We start from the raw sequence: 15972 nt of genomic DNA, 5'->3' as shown, positions 1-15972 counted from the left end.
TTTTTCCTTAATAAAAAATAAATAAAATAAAATGAAATAAAAAATAACAATAATATTAAAAATAACACAGTTGAGTAGCAGAACCAGAACAAAGGGGAACAATGGCTTTTAAATAAAGTCCGATCTTAGTGGTTTTACAAAATCCAACCAGTCTTTCTATATATTTTCAAATGTCTCTTTCTAATCTTAAAGTATAAGTCAGTTTCTCCATAACATAAATATCATGCGTCACATCAAACCAGTTTTCCATTTTTGGTTCCTCTGCCTTTAATGATTTCCTAGTAATACCTTTTGGTACATTCTTTTATGGAGTGGCTCTTTTGTTTCTCCAGTGCACTCTTCACTACACTGAATGGAATAGACCAGATCAGATAATCTATTGTAATTACCTATGGAGAAACTGTTTATAGGTCTACAACTTATTTTTATGTTTGTTTATTTGACAGAGACAATGCCATCAAAGAGCCAAACCTTTGCTTTTTATACTCCACTATCCCAGGGTTACAAAAATGTAACAATTTAAACCAAAACTGGCAAAAGTCCTCAAAATGGCGTTGTATATCTAGGCCTGCAACTAATGATTGTTTACTTGTTGACTAGTCAGCATTTATTTCTGCTGTGAATGGCCTGGGCACAGCAGCACACTAGCTCGTTCGCTGTGTCTCAAAGCTAACAGTCACTTTTGTTAAAATCAGAAAACGTAAAAAAAAACATGAAACTATGAAACTTCAAATTAATTAAAATAAAAGCTGCCTGATTGTTTTTATATGTGGAATACTTCAGTTTGTGGTGTTCTAATATTTTTTATGGGTCAAAATTAGCATTAGTGGTAGCATTAAGAAACAAACATGTCTCATTCTAAATACAGAAGAGTCCTCTGGTGAAGTATCCATTTTATTTGTGTAGTGTTTAACCATAAACTGTATATATAAATGGACGTAGCTAACCTGCTAGCCGCTGCGTTCCAAATAGGAAGTGATCATGGGCACGCGGGAATCTGTTGTAAAATCGGCTCTGTGCACAGCGACGTGCTAGTTAACGCACTGTCACTTTGTTAGCTCCCTTCCCGCGCCCATAGCACACTCATTATCACTTTCTATTTGGAACATGGCAGCTAGCAGGTTGGCTACGACCATTTATATGTACAGTCTGTGTGTAGTTCCTAAACGCAGTGGTATAACAACAAGAAAAATATTATATCAAATAAATAAATAAATCAGGAGCTGGTTTGCATAATTTTTTTTCATATTTTTCATATTTTTTTTACATATTTTTTCATATTTTCCCAGTGATACTTCCCTTCATCTTCACCTTATGGGAATTGTGTCTCATCCCATCTTTATAAACTAACGTTCCTTTCCTTCCTTGTCTCTTGTTGTTCCAGAGAGCGGTCTGAGCGTGCCCAGTGACACGTCTCTGTCTCCGGCCAGTCAGAACTCTCCGTACAGCATCACGCCCGTGTCCCAGGGCAGCCCCGCCAGCTCGGGCATCGGCAGCCCCATGGCATCCAACGCCATCACCAAGATCCACAGCCGCCGATTCAGAGAGTGAGTGCACCCCCACACAGAGGGAAACGGGTTCAGTACTGGGCCTATAGGTTGTGTTCACGTTACATTGGAGCGTTATAAAAGACTTGTCCTGCTGATCGATTGGTCAGTTAAAAAGGGGCGTGGCTAAGACTTTTCTCTGTGATCTGAGCTTGTGCGGTTGTATTTTCAGTGCAGTTTTGGTCAGATACAAGTGTTCATCCTAAAATGGCAAGTTAAATCGAAAAGTAATTGGAAATTGTGTATTTATTTATATGTTAAAAAAAATTATAATAAATTTACTCCATACCTTTTCATTTCTGCTGTTGTGCTTATAAATCCTTTTCATTTTAAATCAAACCTATTTTTACAACATGGACTTTTCAGAGTTTTCTCGATGTTCTAGTCGTTTCTTCTCGTTGAGCCTCTGAAGTTGTATTTGGAGTGATTCATGTTTGAGTTTAATCTTTAATCACTTATTTTTATTAGACCTCATTTTGCCGATTAATCTCCATTTTTATCTCCACCGATACACGCCCACTGCTCTGTTCTTACTTCCTTCTCCAGTTTTATTTCAACAACCCTCACAGTTCTGGGCCTCCTAAGACCTTGGGGCCTGGGAAAACAGACCCTTTTGTCCCCCCCTGTCGACGCTCCTGCGCTTACATAGGAATTTTTTTCTGAACATTCTGGTGATATAATGACGATTATCTTTGTTGGCGATTATCACGATTATGTAAAATGTCCCATGAACGATATTGTTGACCCTTTTTATCACGATAAACGATATTATTGTTTATCGTCCCGTTCCAACTGTGGAACCTACCTGGAGCACTGAGGGATTACACAGATTTAACACAACGACAAGATGAAATGGTTGTTTAATTCTAATGTTTATAAGTTGCCATCATTTCTCTGTAAAGCCTGGAAGAAGCGGCAAATAAGTCTGTTGTATTTTATATTGTATTTTGTTAATTGTGTCTTATAAAACCATTAAAGGACTCGGCAAGACACAATAATAAAATAAACTCATTCATTCATTCATTCATATAAAGCCACAGGGGAATATAAAAAAGTACTACGGTTTAATGCTGAAAATCACAGTATATTGTCTAAAGAAAGTGTGTTTTTATTATCGTGGTATCAGGATCGTCTATTCCTTAGTTTCAAAATCAAGTTCAAAACGTTGTGACAACACTGGTCTATAAATATTTTCATCCACCGCACTTCAAATGTCACGGAGGATGTTTTAATAGTTTTTCTACAATGCTTGGACTTGGAGGAGAATCTGACCCCGAGCGGTTGTGTTTTCCACCGGACACACACGGCTCTTTGTCCGGGTGGGTCGGGCCGTGGGTCTGTTGTTCTCCCAAAGCCGCTGTCTAAGCCCCGCCCCCCCGTCTGACCACTCAGAGTCTGCCTCACACCACACCACGTCGACCGCCTGCTGACCGCTCAGCCCTGCCCCAGAGCTCCCGTACACTTTACCGTAGTGTTTTTGACTATTATCCAAATGAGAAATACTTTTGTTATTCTCAGTGAGCAAAATGTACAAACTAGGAATGTGGTTTGACGAGATCGTGCCGCATTAAAACACAGAAGAATATTAGTGAATTATAAGTTATGATAAAATACAAGACATGTATAAAAAAAGGGAAACTTTACTTTTCTAAAATATGCAGTCTTTAATGAAACTAGACTGTGTTTGATTTTAAAAGTATTGTAAAACTTAATCATATGCTATGTGACTTGTCTGGTTGTGGGGATGTTGTTCCTTGGCTGTAATGTTCCACAGCATGGCATTAAACTCCCCGCCCAACAGTTATAGCACGTGTTTTAACTCAATTCTTTAAGCCAATTTAAACTGTTCTGGCTCAGCTCCAACCAGTGTTTTCAAATCAGTTTAATGCAGCTAACTCCAGTCGAAAGTTTGGACACAGCCTCGTTCAGTGTTGTGTTCTGTGTGTTTATAAAATGTAAGAAATGCAGTAAACAAAGAACAACATCGAATATATGAAGTAAGATATATGGAACTATGTATTATTTTAGATTCGGTTAAAAAAAATAAACTCCAAATAGCTACAAACTTCAGAAATTTTAGTTTACTACGTTCCATATGTGTCATTCATAGTTTTGATGCTTCAGGGAGAATCTACAGTGTGAATAATCATAGAAATAAAAAATAAATATAAAATTGTATCCAGACTTTTGACTGGAAGTGAATATTCTGATGTCAACCCCATTAAAATGCCCATTGTCAAATTGATGTGGAGCCTAATAAACACACAAACACACTCTTTTACATAAAGGTTCATGCTCGTGTCCACAGAGATGTTATTGTTGTGCATGGAATGTTCCACAATGTGGCATAAAACATGTCTATCTCCACAGAAACAAGCAGGTTACTGGTCAGATCTGTGGAGAGGTAAGCCCGTTCACAGTAAGAAAGTATGTTTTTCAAGAGGTTTTTAGCTTCAAAACACTTGTAGTTGAATAAATGCAAGATGGAAACGGTGTTGTGGAACATTCCAGGGAAAGCATTGACATCTTCATGGAGAAAAGCAGATATCAGAAAGGTTTCATATTGCACCTTTAAATCAGATCTATTCTGCAAAATGGACTTTTCAGAGCGTTTAATCATGTTCTAGTCGTTTCTTCTCATCGAGCCTCTGAAGTTGTATTTGGACTGATACATGTTTGAGTTTAATCTTTAATCGCTTATTTTCAAGATGCCATTTTGTCATTCTTCTTTCCAGATATTGTAATCAGGTGCTGAGCAAAGAGATCGACGAGAGTGTGACGTTGCTGCTGCAGGAGCTGGTTCACTTCCAGGAGCGGGTTTATCAAAAGGACCCCACCAAGGCCAAGTCCAAGCGCCGTGTGGTCATGGGGCTGCGCGAGGTCACTAAGCACATGAAGCTTCAGAAGATCAAATGCGTCATCATTTCTCCAAACTGTGAAAAGATCCAGGCCAAAGGAGGTCTGGACGAGGCTCTGTACAACGTGATCGCTATGGCCCGAGAGCAGGAGATCCCGTTTGTGTTCGCTCTGGGCAGGAAGGCTCTGGGACGCTGCGTCAACAAACTGGTAGCGGTCAGCGTCGTCGGCATCTTTAACTATTCTGGAGCGGAGGTAAGATTTAGGGATAGAAATGCTGCCAAATCCTTTTTACAATTTTTTACTGCTCTAGACTCAACCATAGACTGTTTATATAAGTGGACATAGCTAACCTGCTAGCCGCCGCGTTTCAAACCGGAAGTGATCATGGGCGCACTTCCTGCTCCATCGACTCACAGTACACAAAGTTTTAGTGCACAAAGTTGGCATCAAAATTATAAGTTTTTTAAGAGCAAGGTTCAGTTTGTTTTCATACGTGACAGTTGGGACCATTCACTAGTGCTCTTCCTCTGATTGGTCACGTGATGTTGTTGTGCTGCTGATCTAAACAGGTTTTGTTTGATGACAGCTCCATCTGCAGTCCGACTTCTTCAGGACAGTATCCCAGGTGTGTGAGGGTAAAAAGCCCTCCTTCCCCCTGGACACATTTCCGTCCTGCCTCCAAGACGGCATGAAAACCTGTTTAAATGAGCTGACCGGACACGTCGCAGTAACATCACGTGACCACTATGAGGAAGAGCGCTAGTGAGCTCCAAACTTTTAGGGATGAAAACAAACTAAACCTTGGTCTCAAGAAAAGAATCAATTAAAATAAATTATTGGAGGACCAGATGAACCTCACTGGACCATCAAAATGATGTTTACAATAGGCATTTAGTTTATCAAAGTTTAGTTATCCAGCACAATACTTATAATTCAGAAATCCTTTGGCGAGCTACTTGGAAGGGGGTGGAGAGATACTGATAGTCCCTGAGCTACAGGTTGGAGACCCCTACTGTATATGATTGAATATGTATTGACTTACATTTATAATTCATAATGTTCTTAAAAATGGATCACATATGAAGGACATGAAACTGGATAGATCGGTGCCACTAACGCACTTTAATAATGTGGAGATCAACATTTATACTCACACCTGCTCCTGTTTTTAATGTTTTAAATCACATGTGTCAAACTGTGGCCCCCCACGTCATTTTATGTGGCCCACAACAAGATAAATTAAAAGGTTTGACTGTCTTAAAATGTCATTTTATCAGGAGATGCAGTTATACAGCCATATTTTTACATCTATTGAAATGTATATGTAATATTTGTAACTTGAATAAGAAATAAGTACAGAGACTGTTAATAAACAAGTTAAAAAAAAGTAGTTTATTTGAATTACATGTGGCACTTTGAGAGTGACCGTTTTGCTGATTTGGCCCTCGGTGAAAATGTGTTTGACGCCCCTGTTTTAAATAGAGAGGGTCTGCGTGCTCTCACTGGCATGTCCCTACAGAAAGAAAGCGGGATTCGAACTGACAACCTTCCAATCAGTGAACAAACACTCTACTAACTGAGCCACTGTCACCAAAATAAAGATAAACGATGCTTTCTGTCCAGGCGCTGTTCAATCGGCTCGTGGCGCTGACGGAGGAGGCGAGGAAGGCATACAAAGACATGGTGTCGGCTCTGGAGCAGGAGAAGGCCGAGGAGGCTCTGAAACAGGAGCGCGGGGAGAAGCGAGGACCTCACTTTATGGGTCACTCCAGAAACCCATCCGCCGCCTCCGCCATCTCCTTCTGCTCCACCTTCTCCGAGCCCATCTCCGAGGTCAACGAGAAGGAGTACGGTAAGTCCTTCACACGACCTCCACAGGGTTTTCAGTTTGAGAGAAGAACTCGGCCTAAATCTGCAAGGTTTGTGTCTTAAACATGTGTGAATGAAACAAAACACAACTACAGATCTGTTTGTGATGAGGAAAAAACATAACATGGATCAGAAAATAGCATAATATGGACAAAAGAGCAAATGTAATGAGACTAAGATGAACATAGGCAGGATTTATTTACTCTAGATGTTGTAAATTACATAATAAACATCCGTAAAATAAATTGCGCGATTAGGTGGAGCTGAGTCATCACTTTGTCCTAAAAATAGGTCACATCCTTTTTGCCCTTTCCAAAGTAAACACTGCTCTGAGTCACTGAACGCACACAGGAGGAAGTTCACAACTGCACTGCATTTACTCAATTTGGCTAACGACTTTATGCTAAATTTAACAAAACGCTAACTCTATTTAAGCAGCTGCTGTTTTTAGAAATAGACGAGACGTATCCTTGGGTTTCGGAATGATGAGAAACTAAAACGTTGCTGTAGTGATTAACAAATGTAACCCCATAAATAGGCCAAATGCGTGAAAAGGTAGACTTTCCATTTCAGGTCTTTTATTAAGCAAAAATTGACTCTTGTGACGTTTAAGTCGCGTTATAATGCTGTTACTTCCACAAAAAATGCCTGGTGTTATGTTTTGTTTCATTCAGACATGTTTGAAGATGCAGACAGACTAATAATAAAGGGTTACACAAAGCTCATAACGCTCTGTTCCACCTTGTGATGTCATCAAGTGATAGTTTTCAGGTTCAACAGCTCCTTTTCCCTTTAGTTCAGTAGAGATTGGCAATTCCAGAGCTGAAGTGATCCAAATGATTCTAGTGAAGGTGTGTGGAGTTTAAAAACACAGTGGAGCACTTCCTGTATTACCACATGATGACATCACAAGGTGGAACAGAGTGTTTTCAGTTTGAAAGAAGAACTCAAAACACAACTCCAGGTCTGTTTGTGATGAGGAAACAACATTAGAACATAGATCAGAAAATGGCGTAATATGGGACCTATAAACTATCAGAAAAATGTGTTCTTTGGGCATAAATATGAGTTAAATTGTGTGTATCCCTTTTGTTATCAGTATGTTTAGACACTCCACTACTGCTAATTTCCATTTTGTCATTTACGTTTTAATCCGTGTATTTTTCTCGCGTCTTCAGAGACAAACTGGAGGAACATGGTGGAGCCTTCAGATAATCTGGAGCCAGCCGAGGCCGAGCCGCCACGTCCATCGCCTCTGACCTCCGCACAGAAAGAGCCACAGGAAACGCACGCAAACACCAACAATAACACCAACCCCCCTGCCCCCCCTGTGTCTACTGCCCCACACTCAGCACTGACTCCTGCAGACAAGGAGGAGGTACATCTTTTACAGTTTACTGTCGTATTTCTCCACAATTGGTCATAAAAGCCTCTCATGATAATCACTGTGACCACTTACCGTTCTGTGAAAGGATTATCAAGACAAAATGTTGTCTTCAAAACAAAAAAATAATTGTATACTTTTATTAATAATTCAAATATTTAGACAAATGTAGAGCTGAGCAGAGAAACATCTTCACTCCTTCAACTTTCTGTCCAGTTACAGATTTGAATTTTTCTTTTAGTCGAGTCAAATTTATTCATACAGCACATTTAAAGACAACCACCACTTCTCAAAGTGTTGTACAATATAATTTTATAAAACAAAACATGCAAAAATACAATAGAACACAACAAATACAAGAGTCTCCCTCAGATTGTGTTCAAACCCAGTGCAAACAAATGCATTTTCAACAAGGATTTAAACATATTTAAAGATTGGGCTGTTATAATACACAGAGGAGGACTGTTCCAGAGTCTGGAAGCCGGGTCCTTGGAACATCTAAAATCATATGCTCTGCTGATCTCAACGTTCTACTGGGAACAGAGACAGACAGAACTGTGTAACTGCTGCTGTCAGACTCGCCATTTTGGTCTTAAAATGTTCATATTAACCCACTCTACATGATCCTGTGTTTTTTATATCACTATTGTGTCTGTAAATCAAGATATGAACATTAATAACAGACAAATCAGCTGCCGCCTTTCCCCAAGGGCACTCCCACTAGCGTTAGCAAGGCTGTCATTCAAACCTTTGCTAAGGTTTCCGCTCACTTCTAAACTAGTGATGCAAGCGAGTAGGAGCTTTACCTTCAACAGCCTCGCTCCAGATTGGCTCTTTGGTTGCTATGATACTCGCAGTCGGAATTCCAAATACAGAATTCGGCTACAAATTCGCCGGTATAATTGCTAGCCTTGATGAGCTTCATTTGACTGGAGCCGAACGCTGTGGGTGTCATCGCACTCACTTAGTCCACATCTTTATACAGTCTTATTTGTATTTGAAATTATAGCTGTTTTAGTGCATCTCGTAGCCCCCATTCACACCTATCGGGTTCTTTGCCTCAAAACCTGTCAGACTCTCGTCCCAGTCTACAGCAGGTCAAAGATGGTTTGAATTCTGTGGTTTCACACTCTCTGATTTCTCTGTGTAGATGTAAACATATTGTGTTTGTATCTCCAGGTTCGAGTGGACGATCGGCTGGAGCTGGCCTCTCAGCAGAGCACAGAAACGGGGTCTCTGGACGGCAGCTGCAGGGGCCCTCTCAACTCCTCCATCACCTCCACCACCTCCACGCTGGTGCCCGGGATGCTCGAAGAGGCCGAGGAAGAGGAGGAGGAAGAGGAAGACTACACCCCGGAACCCATCTCCGTGGAGGTGCCGACCATTTCCAGCCGCATCGAGATCTGGCTGCAAGAAAACCTCCAGCTGGGAAAGAGCCAGGACAGTACCGAGGAAGAGGATAAGGAAGAGGAGGAAGAGGAGGAGGAGGAGCAAGGACACAGCGACGAAGAGGATTTGGACTCAGCTGAAGTCTCCGAGAAGGACGCGCCCGAGCAGGAGGCGAAGAAGGTCACAGGCTGATGCTTCTAACAGTCCACATGAACACACAGGGTTAAAATAGACTACTTTATACATTTAACAGATTTTTAAAATAAATTCAACATTAAATACATCGCTTACCTTATTTATACTCTGCTCTGTGCTTAAAGCTGCGCTACGCAACTTTTCTGGCGGTGGGTCTGTCATCTGTTCGTATCCGTGGAGATGTTTGCCTGAAATGTTCCACAGTATAACCTAAAACTTTAAAAGTGTTTTTATGGCTAAAAATCAATATGCATTCTTACTGTGATGCTCTCCTCTCCATAGATCTGACTCGGTGCTGTTACCTGCTTGTCTCTATGGAAATATTATTGAACATTCCAAACAAAGAAATAACATCTCCATGGAGACAAGCAGTTGGCAAACCTTCCACTGGAAAAGCTGCGTAGTGTAGCTTTAACGATCTTGGCAAGTGTCTTAAAGTGCTTTAGATGAAGTCCGTCGTGACTGAGGAGTCTGCCGCAGCTTCCCTGGGGCGGACTGACACAGGCGTGGCTGCCATTCTGCGGCAACAGCCTCTCGGACCACCGACCAAAGTCACACAGACTGTATTTAAAAAGATACGGAATGAGCGTGTCGACTTTGAGATCTCGCATTAAAAACATAAAAATATATATATATATACAGAGAGGTGGTTTTTAAGTGTCTTGCTCAAGGGCACCGCAGCAGAGGAATTTGCTGATAGCGGGAGTCGAACCAACAACCTTATTTTTTGTTTTACTCAAGTCTTACTATGAATAACAACAAGCGCTTGCTCAGTTCTAGAAAAAGAGGAACAAACACTTAACAGTAACACTTAATAACTACAACTAATGTTAATAAAGCATGAACAAGGAGTTAATTCACACTGAACAAATGGTTTATAAAGAACTGTTCAGGCATAGATACTATTTCATTAAAAACCTTGCTCATTGTGAATTTAAGGCATTGTACCTGATTTTTTTCCAATATATTTGAGATAAACATGTCCCAGAGCAGATGTATTCTATAAAAGAAACCACTTTACTGTCTGATAAGAGGAAGTGCACGTTAGCATGATAGTTGTTTTTAGCGTTACCCTCATGAATACATAAGGTAAGCGACGAATAACTTCAGACCACACTCCAAACTGTTTAAAATGAACTAGTTTTTCACGTTTTTAAGCGGTAAAAAACAGGTACAGCACCGTTAAATCTATCTTCATGCTTTATTAATTAAGATGTAGTTATTATGACGTGTAACTGAATAAACATTTGTATCTTTCGTGCACTTTTTGTGTACAATCCATAGACTATATGTATAAGTGGACATAGCTAACCTGCTAGCCGCCGCGTTTAAGTGCGCATCGGCTCCATTGACTTGAAAAACTGTGTCCTCTCTCTGTACCTGCTGCTGTCAGACTCATCATTTTGGTCTTAAATGTTCGTATTAGCCTGTTCTACATGATCCTGGGGTTTTTATTTCCCTACTTTGTGCGTAAATCAAAATATGAACATTAATAACAGACAAATCTGACGTCTTCTTTCCCCGAGGTTGCTCCCGCTAGCGTTAGCAACAAGTTTGATTGACAACGTTGCTATGCGCCCCCTCCCTGCTAAACCAGTGGTGCAGTAAGGGGCGTTACCTTCAACAGCCTCGCTCCTGATTGGCTCTTTGGGATTCTGACTGCGAGTATCGTAGCAACCAAATATGTAACTCGGCTCCAAATTAGCCGCTATCACTGCTAGCATCGCTGAGCTTCATTTGACTGGAGCCGTCACTTCGTCCACTTCTTTGTACAGTCTATGGTCCAATATAAACCGTTTTATGACGTCAGATTTGAACCTTCATCCTCGCTGTGTGTTCATGTGGACTCCGCCTCCGTCTCTCACCTCTCTCACTGGAACCAGCGTTTTTTTTTTTTCCTCCTTTCATCTCTCACCTAAACTCAGGTATCAACAGCCTCCTACCAACACCAGTAAAAGTCGACCACCTGTCCGAATGCCTCGCTGCACTGACCGTTCGTGTAGTGTTCAAAATGGGCCTGCGACACTTGAATTCTGAGCTTTTTCTACTCTGAAAATGAACTCTCCGTGAGGCAGACGTGTGTTAGGACAAGATATTTTGGCATCTACGATATAACCTGTGTTTTAATGAAGATTTGGAGGAGAATTTGAGGCGGACTGGACTCACTGAGACCGTTTACAGCTCTGCGATATCCGTGCTAAGTTAAGCTAACGTCGCGGGCGCATACATAGTTTCTTGCGTTTTTTTTGGTTTTTTTTTTGTTTTTTTGCTGTGATTATGAGCTTTATATTGTACAGATAATGTGTTTGTGCGTGTTGATTTCTGACTTCTGGCTTCATGAAGGAAAGATGCTCAAGTTTAACCAAATCCGCATTGGATTGTTTTGAAGTTTTATTGAGAAATTAAAATCAAAGACTGAATAAAAATGGATGGAGTGACGTTTGAGCCCTGACAGTGTAAGGGCTCGGATTAAAAACATGGAATATAACTATAATGGTCTGTGTAAATGGTATGTGTCATCAATATAACTTTATTTAAACCCTGCCGTTACAATCTACCACTCATAAAACAGAATAGCAAAGATATTTTTACGCGTTTTATTACATTGGAAATGTCAAATTTACTGTGTATTCTCATCAAAATCACACCTGGAATTGTGTTCAGGTTGATTTAGTTATTATTTTTTATGAGGTCCTCTTGCTCTGAGCCTCTGAAATCATCTCTCCATTTGGATTTTCCAGGATTGTTGCATCAAAGATAAAAATACAAAGGTCTCTTGAACGTGTATCTTCACCAGTTTTAGATAATTTAAGATCTCAGACTGCAACTTTCAGTACAAATTCAACACTGAAGTGAACAAATATTTAGAGTCTTTTTTTATTGGAATCCATTTGCAAACCAATCGTTGTAAATTTTAATCAAATTTTTCATATTTTTTAGGTACAAGAACAACAAAAGGAAGCGACTCTGAACTTCTCAATTAAACGCAGCATATCAGATCATTAAAATATATTTGTTTTTGTTTTTTATGGAGGCATTAAAGATTTGGATTAGCAAGTTAGCAAGACGCACATTTTAAACACATCCAGGCGCGTTAGCGTTTGAGAGAAGACAAAATGAGCTGCTAAGCTAATTGCTGGGTTACACACGACGTCACAATGTTCTATAAAACAATGTGTAAAACTGATGAGGACAGCTTGAATTTATACTGTTAAAATGCAGATTTTTGTTGTAAAACAGTTCTTGGGTTTAATCGATAACAGAAATGATCAGATTCAACATTTGTGAATTCACTCAATGGGAAAAATCTGGCTCTTGCGCCCTCATCTGGGAAAAAGACATCACATTCACAAAAATTGGGTCGAAACAGTCAGTTTGGCGTAATATGGGATGTTTACGTTTTTGTTAATCGTGATCATTCAAATGCCATTTCTCTTTGGCTCGTGTTCTCGTCACTCTGTCCAGTTCTTATTCAGTCTTTGGCCCATTATTGACCTGTCAGAGTTGTATCTGTCACTTAACCACTATCTGTCTGCCTTGGGTGTTTTCATGTGATCTGTATGAATCTGCTAAAAGGAGCGGGACGAGCAGCAGTGTAAATAGCCCATTCGCGTGGCTCTGTCATGTCGACCGGCTCATGTTGTGTAAAAACATTCAGGATTTGGTCAAACCGCCTCCACTTTAAACTCTATATCTTTGTACTTTTAAAAAACGCAGCCCTATTCCGAGTCACTCCTAAAGCGACGCTGCCATTGTACTTTTTGTACTTACTACCTATTGTAAAGGTGCGCTGTGGGACTTTTCTGATGGACACTGCTCGTTTCCATAGAGGTTTTATTGCTTTGTCTGGAATGTTCCACAGTATGAGATTCATCCGTTTCCATGGGATATGTAGGCTATGACGCCAGGCGAAGTTACAGGTCATATCTGTGGAGATTTGGTTCCCCGTTTACAGTGAGAATGTGTGATCTTTAATATGTGTTGGGAGGAAATAAACGGACCTGTACGGAAATAAATGTTCCATCCATCTTCCTCCAGCGTCAGCAGGGGGCAGCGGTCTAAGCAGGGACTTCCCACACCCCAGACGCTTCCTACAGCTCCTCCAGGGTGACCTCTAGACGTTCCCTAAAGACATAGTTCCTTCAGCGTGTCGTGGGTCAGGAGCATCTGGAACCACCCCAGCTGCTTCTCTCCACGTGGAGCTCCTCCCCCCTCTCTCTTAAGCTCCTCCCCCTCCGCCATCTTGTCTTTTCGGTCATTACCAAGAGCTCATGGCCATAGATTAAAATAAATGCTAGATAAGTTTAATGCCATACTTTGGAACATTCCCAAGAAACAAGCAGGTGTTGGACCCTCCACCACAAAAGTATCACAATGCACCTTTAAAGAAGTGACTAAGGATTATATTGTACATGTGTTTGCAGCAATGGGATTTATTTTTTTTAAACTGGAGAAAACATTTGGACGTTTTGATTCATAAATAAATTCTACAAAAACAGAGGCACTGAGGGCACAGGCTGGTGTATCCATAACAATTTCCGATAATATAATACAACAACCATCTATCCGTTTTGCTCTGTATAGGCCGTTAAAGTTCTATTGTGTACCTTTACTGACCTCTTGTGGCTGAAAGCAAAATTACCCCGTCTAATAATGAGACAATTCTATAAAACATTTGAATTTAAGAGCGCACACTATGTCTGTTTACTTAAAAATATGTATTGAAGGCCGGGTTGTGGGGTCAGCAGTCTAAGCAGGGACTTCCCTCACCCCAGACACTTCCTCCAGCCCCTCCGGTGGGACCCCAAGGCGTTCCAAGCCCTTTTACTTAAATTATAGTTCCCTCAGTTGCTAAAACAAAATAAAAAAATCACTCCCAGCAAACACACAGCTGTCTACACCCAAACTAACATGAAAACACTGTAAATAAACATGTAAAAAATAAAAAAAATAGTTGTATTAAAACAAAGCAATCACATTTTTAAAGAAGCCGTTTGATAGATTTTAACATTTTGAGTTTGAATGGGATGTACTAAAGGCATTTTGCATAGTGACTTATGTACAGAAGCACATGCAGTATCGGGGCTGCTGTTGGCCTGCAGTAGGGGGCGCTATCGCAGTATTTGTATGTAAAGAATAGGTACGCCGTGGCCCGCCTTCGTCACCTCCATCAAAGTGTTGCGTATGTTTTTGCACTATGTGAATACAGTCCTGGTTTAGGTCTTGTTGTAACTAATGTGAAAAAAACAAACTAAAAAAATGGTTCCGTAGGCCTGTCATGACACACTTGGAAATGGATTTATGCCACGAAAACTGTTCTAAATCTGCAATATTGTTAAAAAACCACGAGCTGTGAGAAATAAACCGCAGAATGAAACACTTTAGTACTGAGTTTGTGTCTGTAATGAGTCATAAATGTTATTAATTCAAACTTTTATGGCTTGAATCTGATCATAAAGCCAAAAAACAACCCAAAAATAATCCATCTTTCACTTACTGAATGATGAGGTGATAGAGTGATGACTGTGACAGGCCTACGGTTCACTGAAGTAATTTTCCAGCGTGATTCTCGTCTTTATAAATATTTAAAACTGTCTTACAAACTCTACATCGCTCTAGCAACATTGTTAAAAGCTGTTTGTTCATAATCTTGTATTCACTCTATGACTGATGATTAACGTCATTAAAATGTTGTTTAAGTAAAACTTCTTCACCGTTTCTGTCGTTATTATTGGATCAGGCTGCGGTTCCACTCGGAGACCAGCAGGGGGAGACATGGAGCTGCTGCTTGCACTAATGATCATTTCCTGTTTGTAACGCAGCGGCTAGCAGGTTAGCTATGTCCATTTATATAAACAGTCTATGGTTTATACACAGGCTTCAGATTTGATGAGCTGAAGAGGTTTGACTCAGATCAGGGATTAAAACAAACAGGAAATGTGTACATATATAAATGTAGTATTTTTGATGAAAACGCTTAACTTCAGCTTCATCTGGTTCCGTTTAGGATGAGCTTCATATTCACAGTCGTTGTGATCTGAACAACTGATCACATAATCTTTAGTTGCAGCTCTTACTTATAAACACTTAAAAACCTGAAACTTGTTCATTTATTTCCCGGGTTCAAACACACGGCCATGTTGGAAATGTGTGTGAAATACGATGTTGTAAGGCTGATATTTACTTTATATGTTTTATTATTACACTGGTCCCTCGTTTATCTCGGGGGTCACGTTCTAAAAATAAAGTCCATGAAGTATCAGCTTTATTTTTTACAATTATTCTCTGTTTTTGCTGTAAAACCCCTCACCACACACTTAACATGGCATTAACATTTTCTCACATTTCTCTCTTGTTTAAACTCTCTCAAAGTTCAAACCTTCGTAGGCGCCTTTGTCAGTGCAGAACGTTTCATCGACATTGTGGGTTTTGTCGGGGAGAAAACAAATTGCAAACGTACAGCACTTCAGAGTCACACTGCGATCCAACGTTTATGTAAATTTGTCTGAACACATTCTGTACTGTACAGGAGACACGGCACGGAGGAGACTGATGGACAATGGTCTACAGTCCAACAGCCAATCAGGACGCAGAACTCAATGCACGCTCATACACTGTTTAAAATTTAAAAAAACATGTAAAATTGGACTAAAAATATCCAAAAACAGCAAGACTACGAAAGGTGAACTAAAATCTAAATGGGCTCAAAGCAAAGAAGCTATTTTACTT

The 15972-nt window shown here is 40.2% G+C and overlaps 1 protein-coding gene across 2 annotated transcripts in view; it reads left to right on the top strand.

Moving 5' to 3' along the window:
* Positions 1–14948, top strand: part of secisbp2l (SECIS binding protein 2-like) — a 57068-nt gene extending 42120 nt beyond the window's left edge. Inside the window, exons 13-17 of one of the 2 annotated variants that reach the window (XM_033985022.2) lie at positions 1385–1547; positions 4283–4658; positions 6030–6258; positions 7454–7653; positions 8839–14948. In XM_033985022.2, coding sequence (XP_033840913.1) covers positions 1385–1547; positions 4283–4658; positions 6030–6258; positions 7454–7653; positions 8839–9240 — 1370 coding nt within the window. In that variant the 3' untranslated portion in view covers positions 9241–14948. The remainder of the gene's footprint in view (positions 1–1384; positions 1548–4282; positions 4659–6029; positions 6259–7453; positions 7654–8838) is intronic. The other variant, XM_055230948.1, reaches the window with a different exon arrangement.
* The last annotated feature ends 1024 nt before the right edge of the window (positions 14949–15972 follow it).

This window comes from Periophthalmus magnuspinnatus, chromosome 3 (genome assembly GCF_009829125.3).
Source record: "Periophthalmus magnuspinnatus isolate fPerMag1 chromosome 3, fPerMag1.2.pri, whole genome shotgun sequence".
Taxonomy (NCBI): Eukaryota; Metazoa; Chordata; class Actinopteri; order Gobiiformes; family Gobiidae; genus Periophthalmus; species Periophthalmus magnuspinnatus.
Note: the sequence above shows the minus strand (reverse complement) of the source record. Positions and strands in the feature narration are given on the sequence as shown.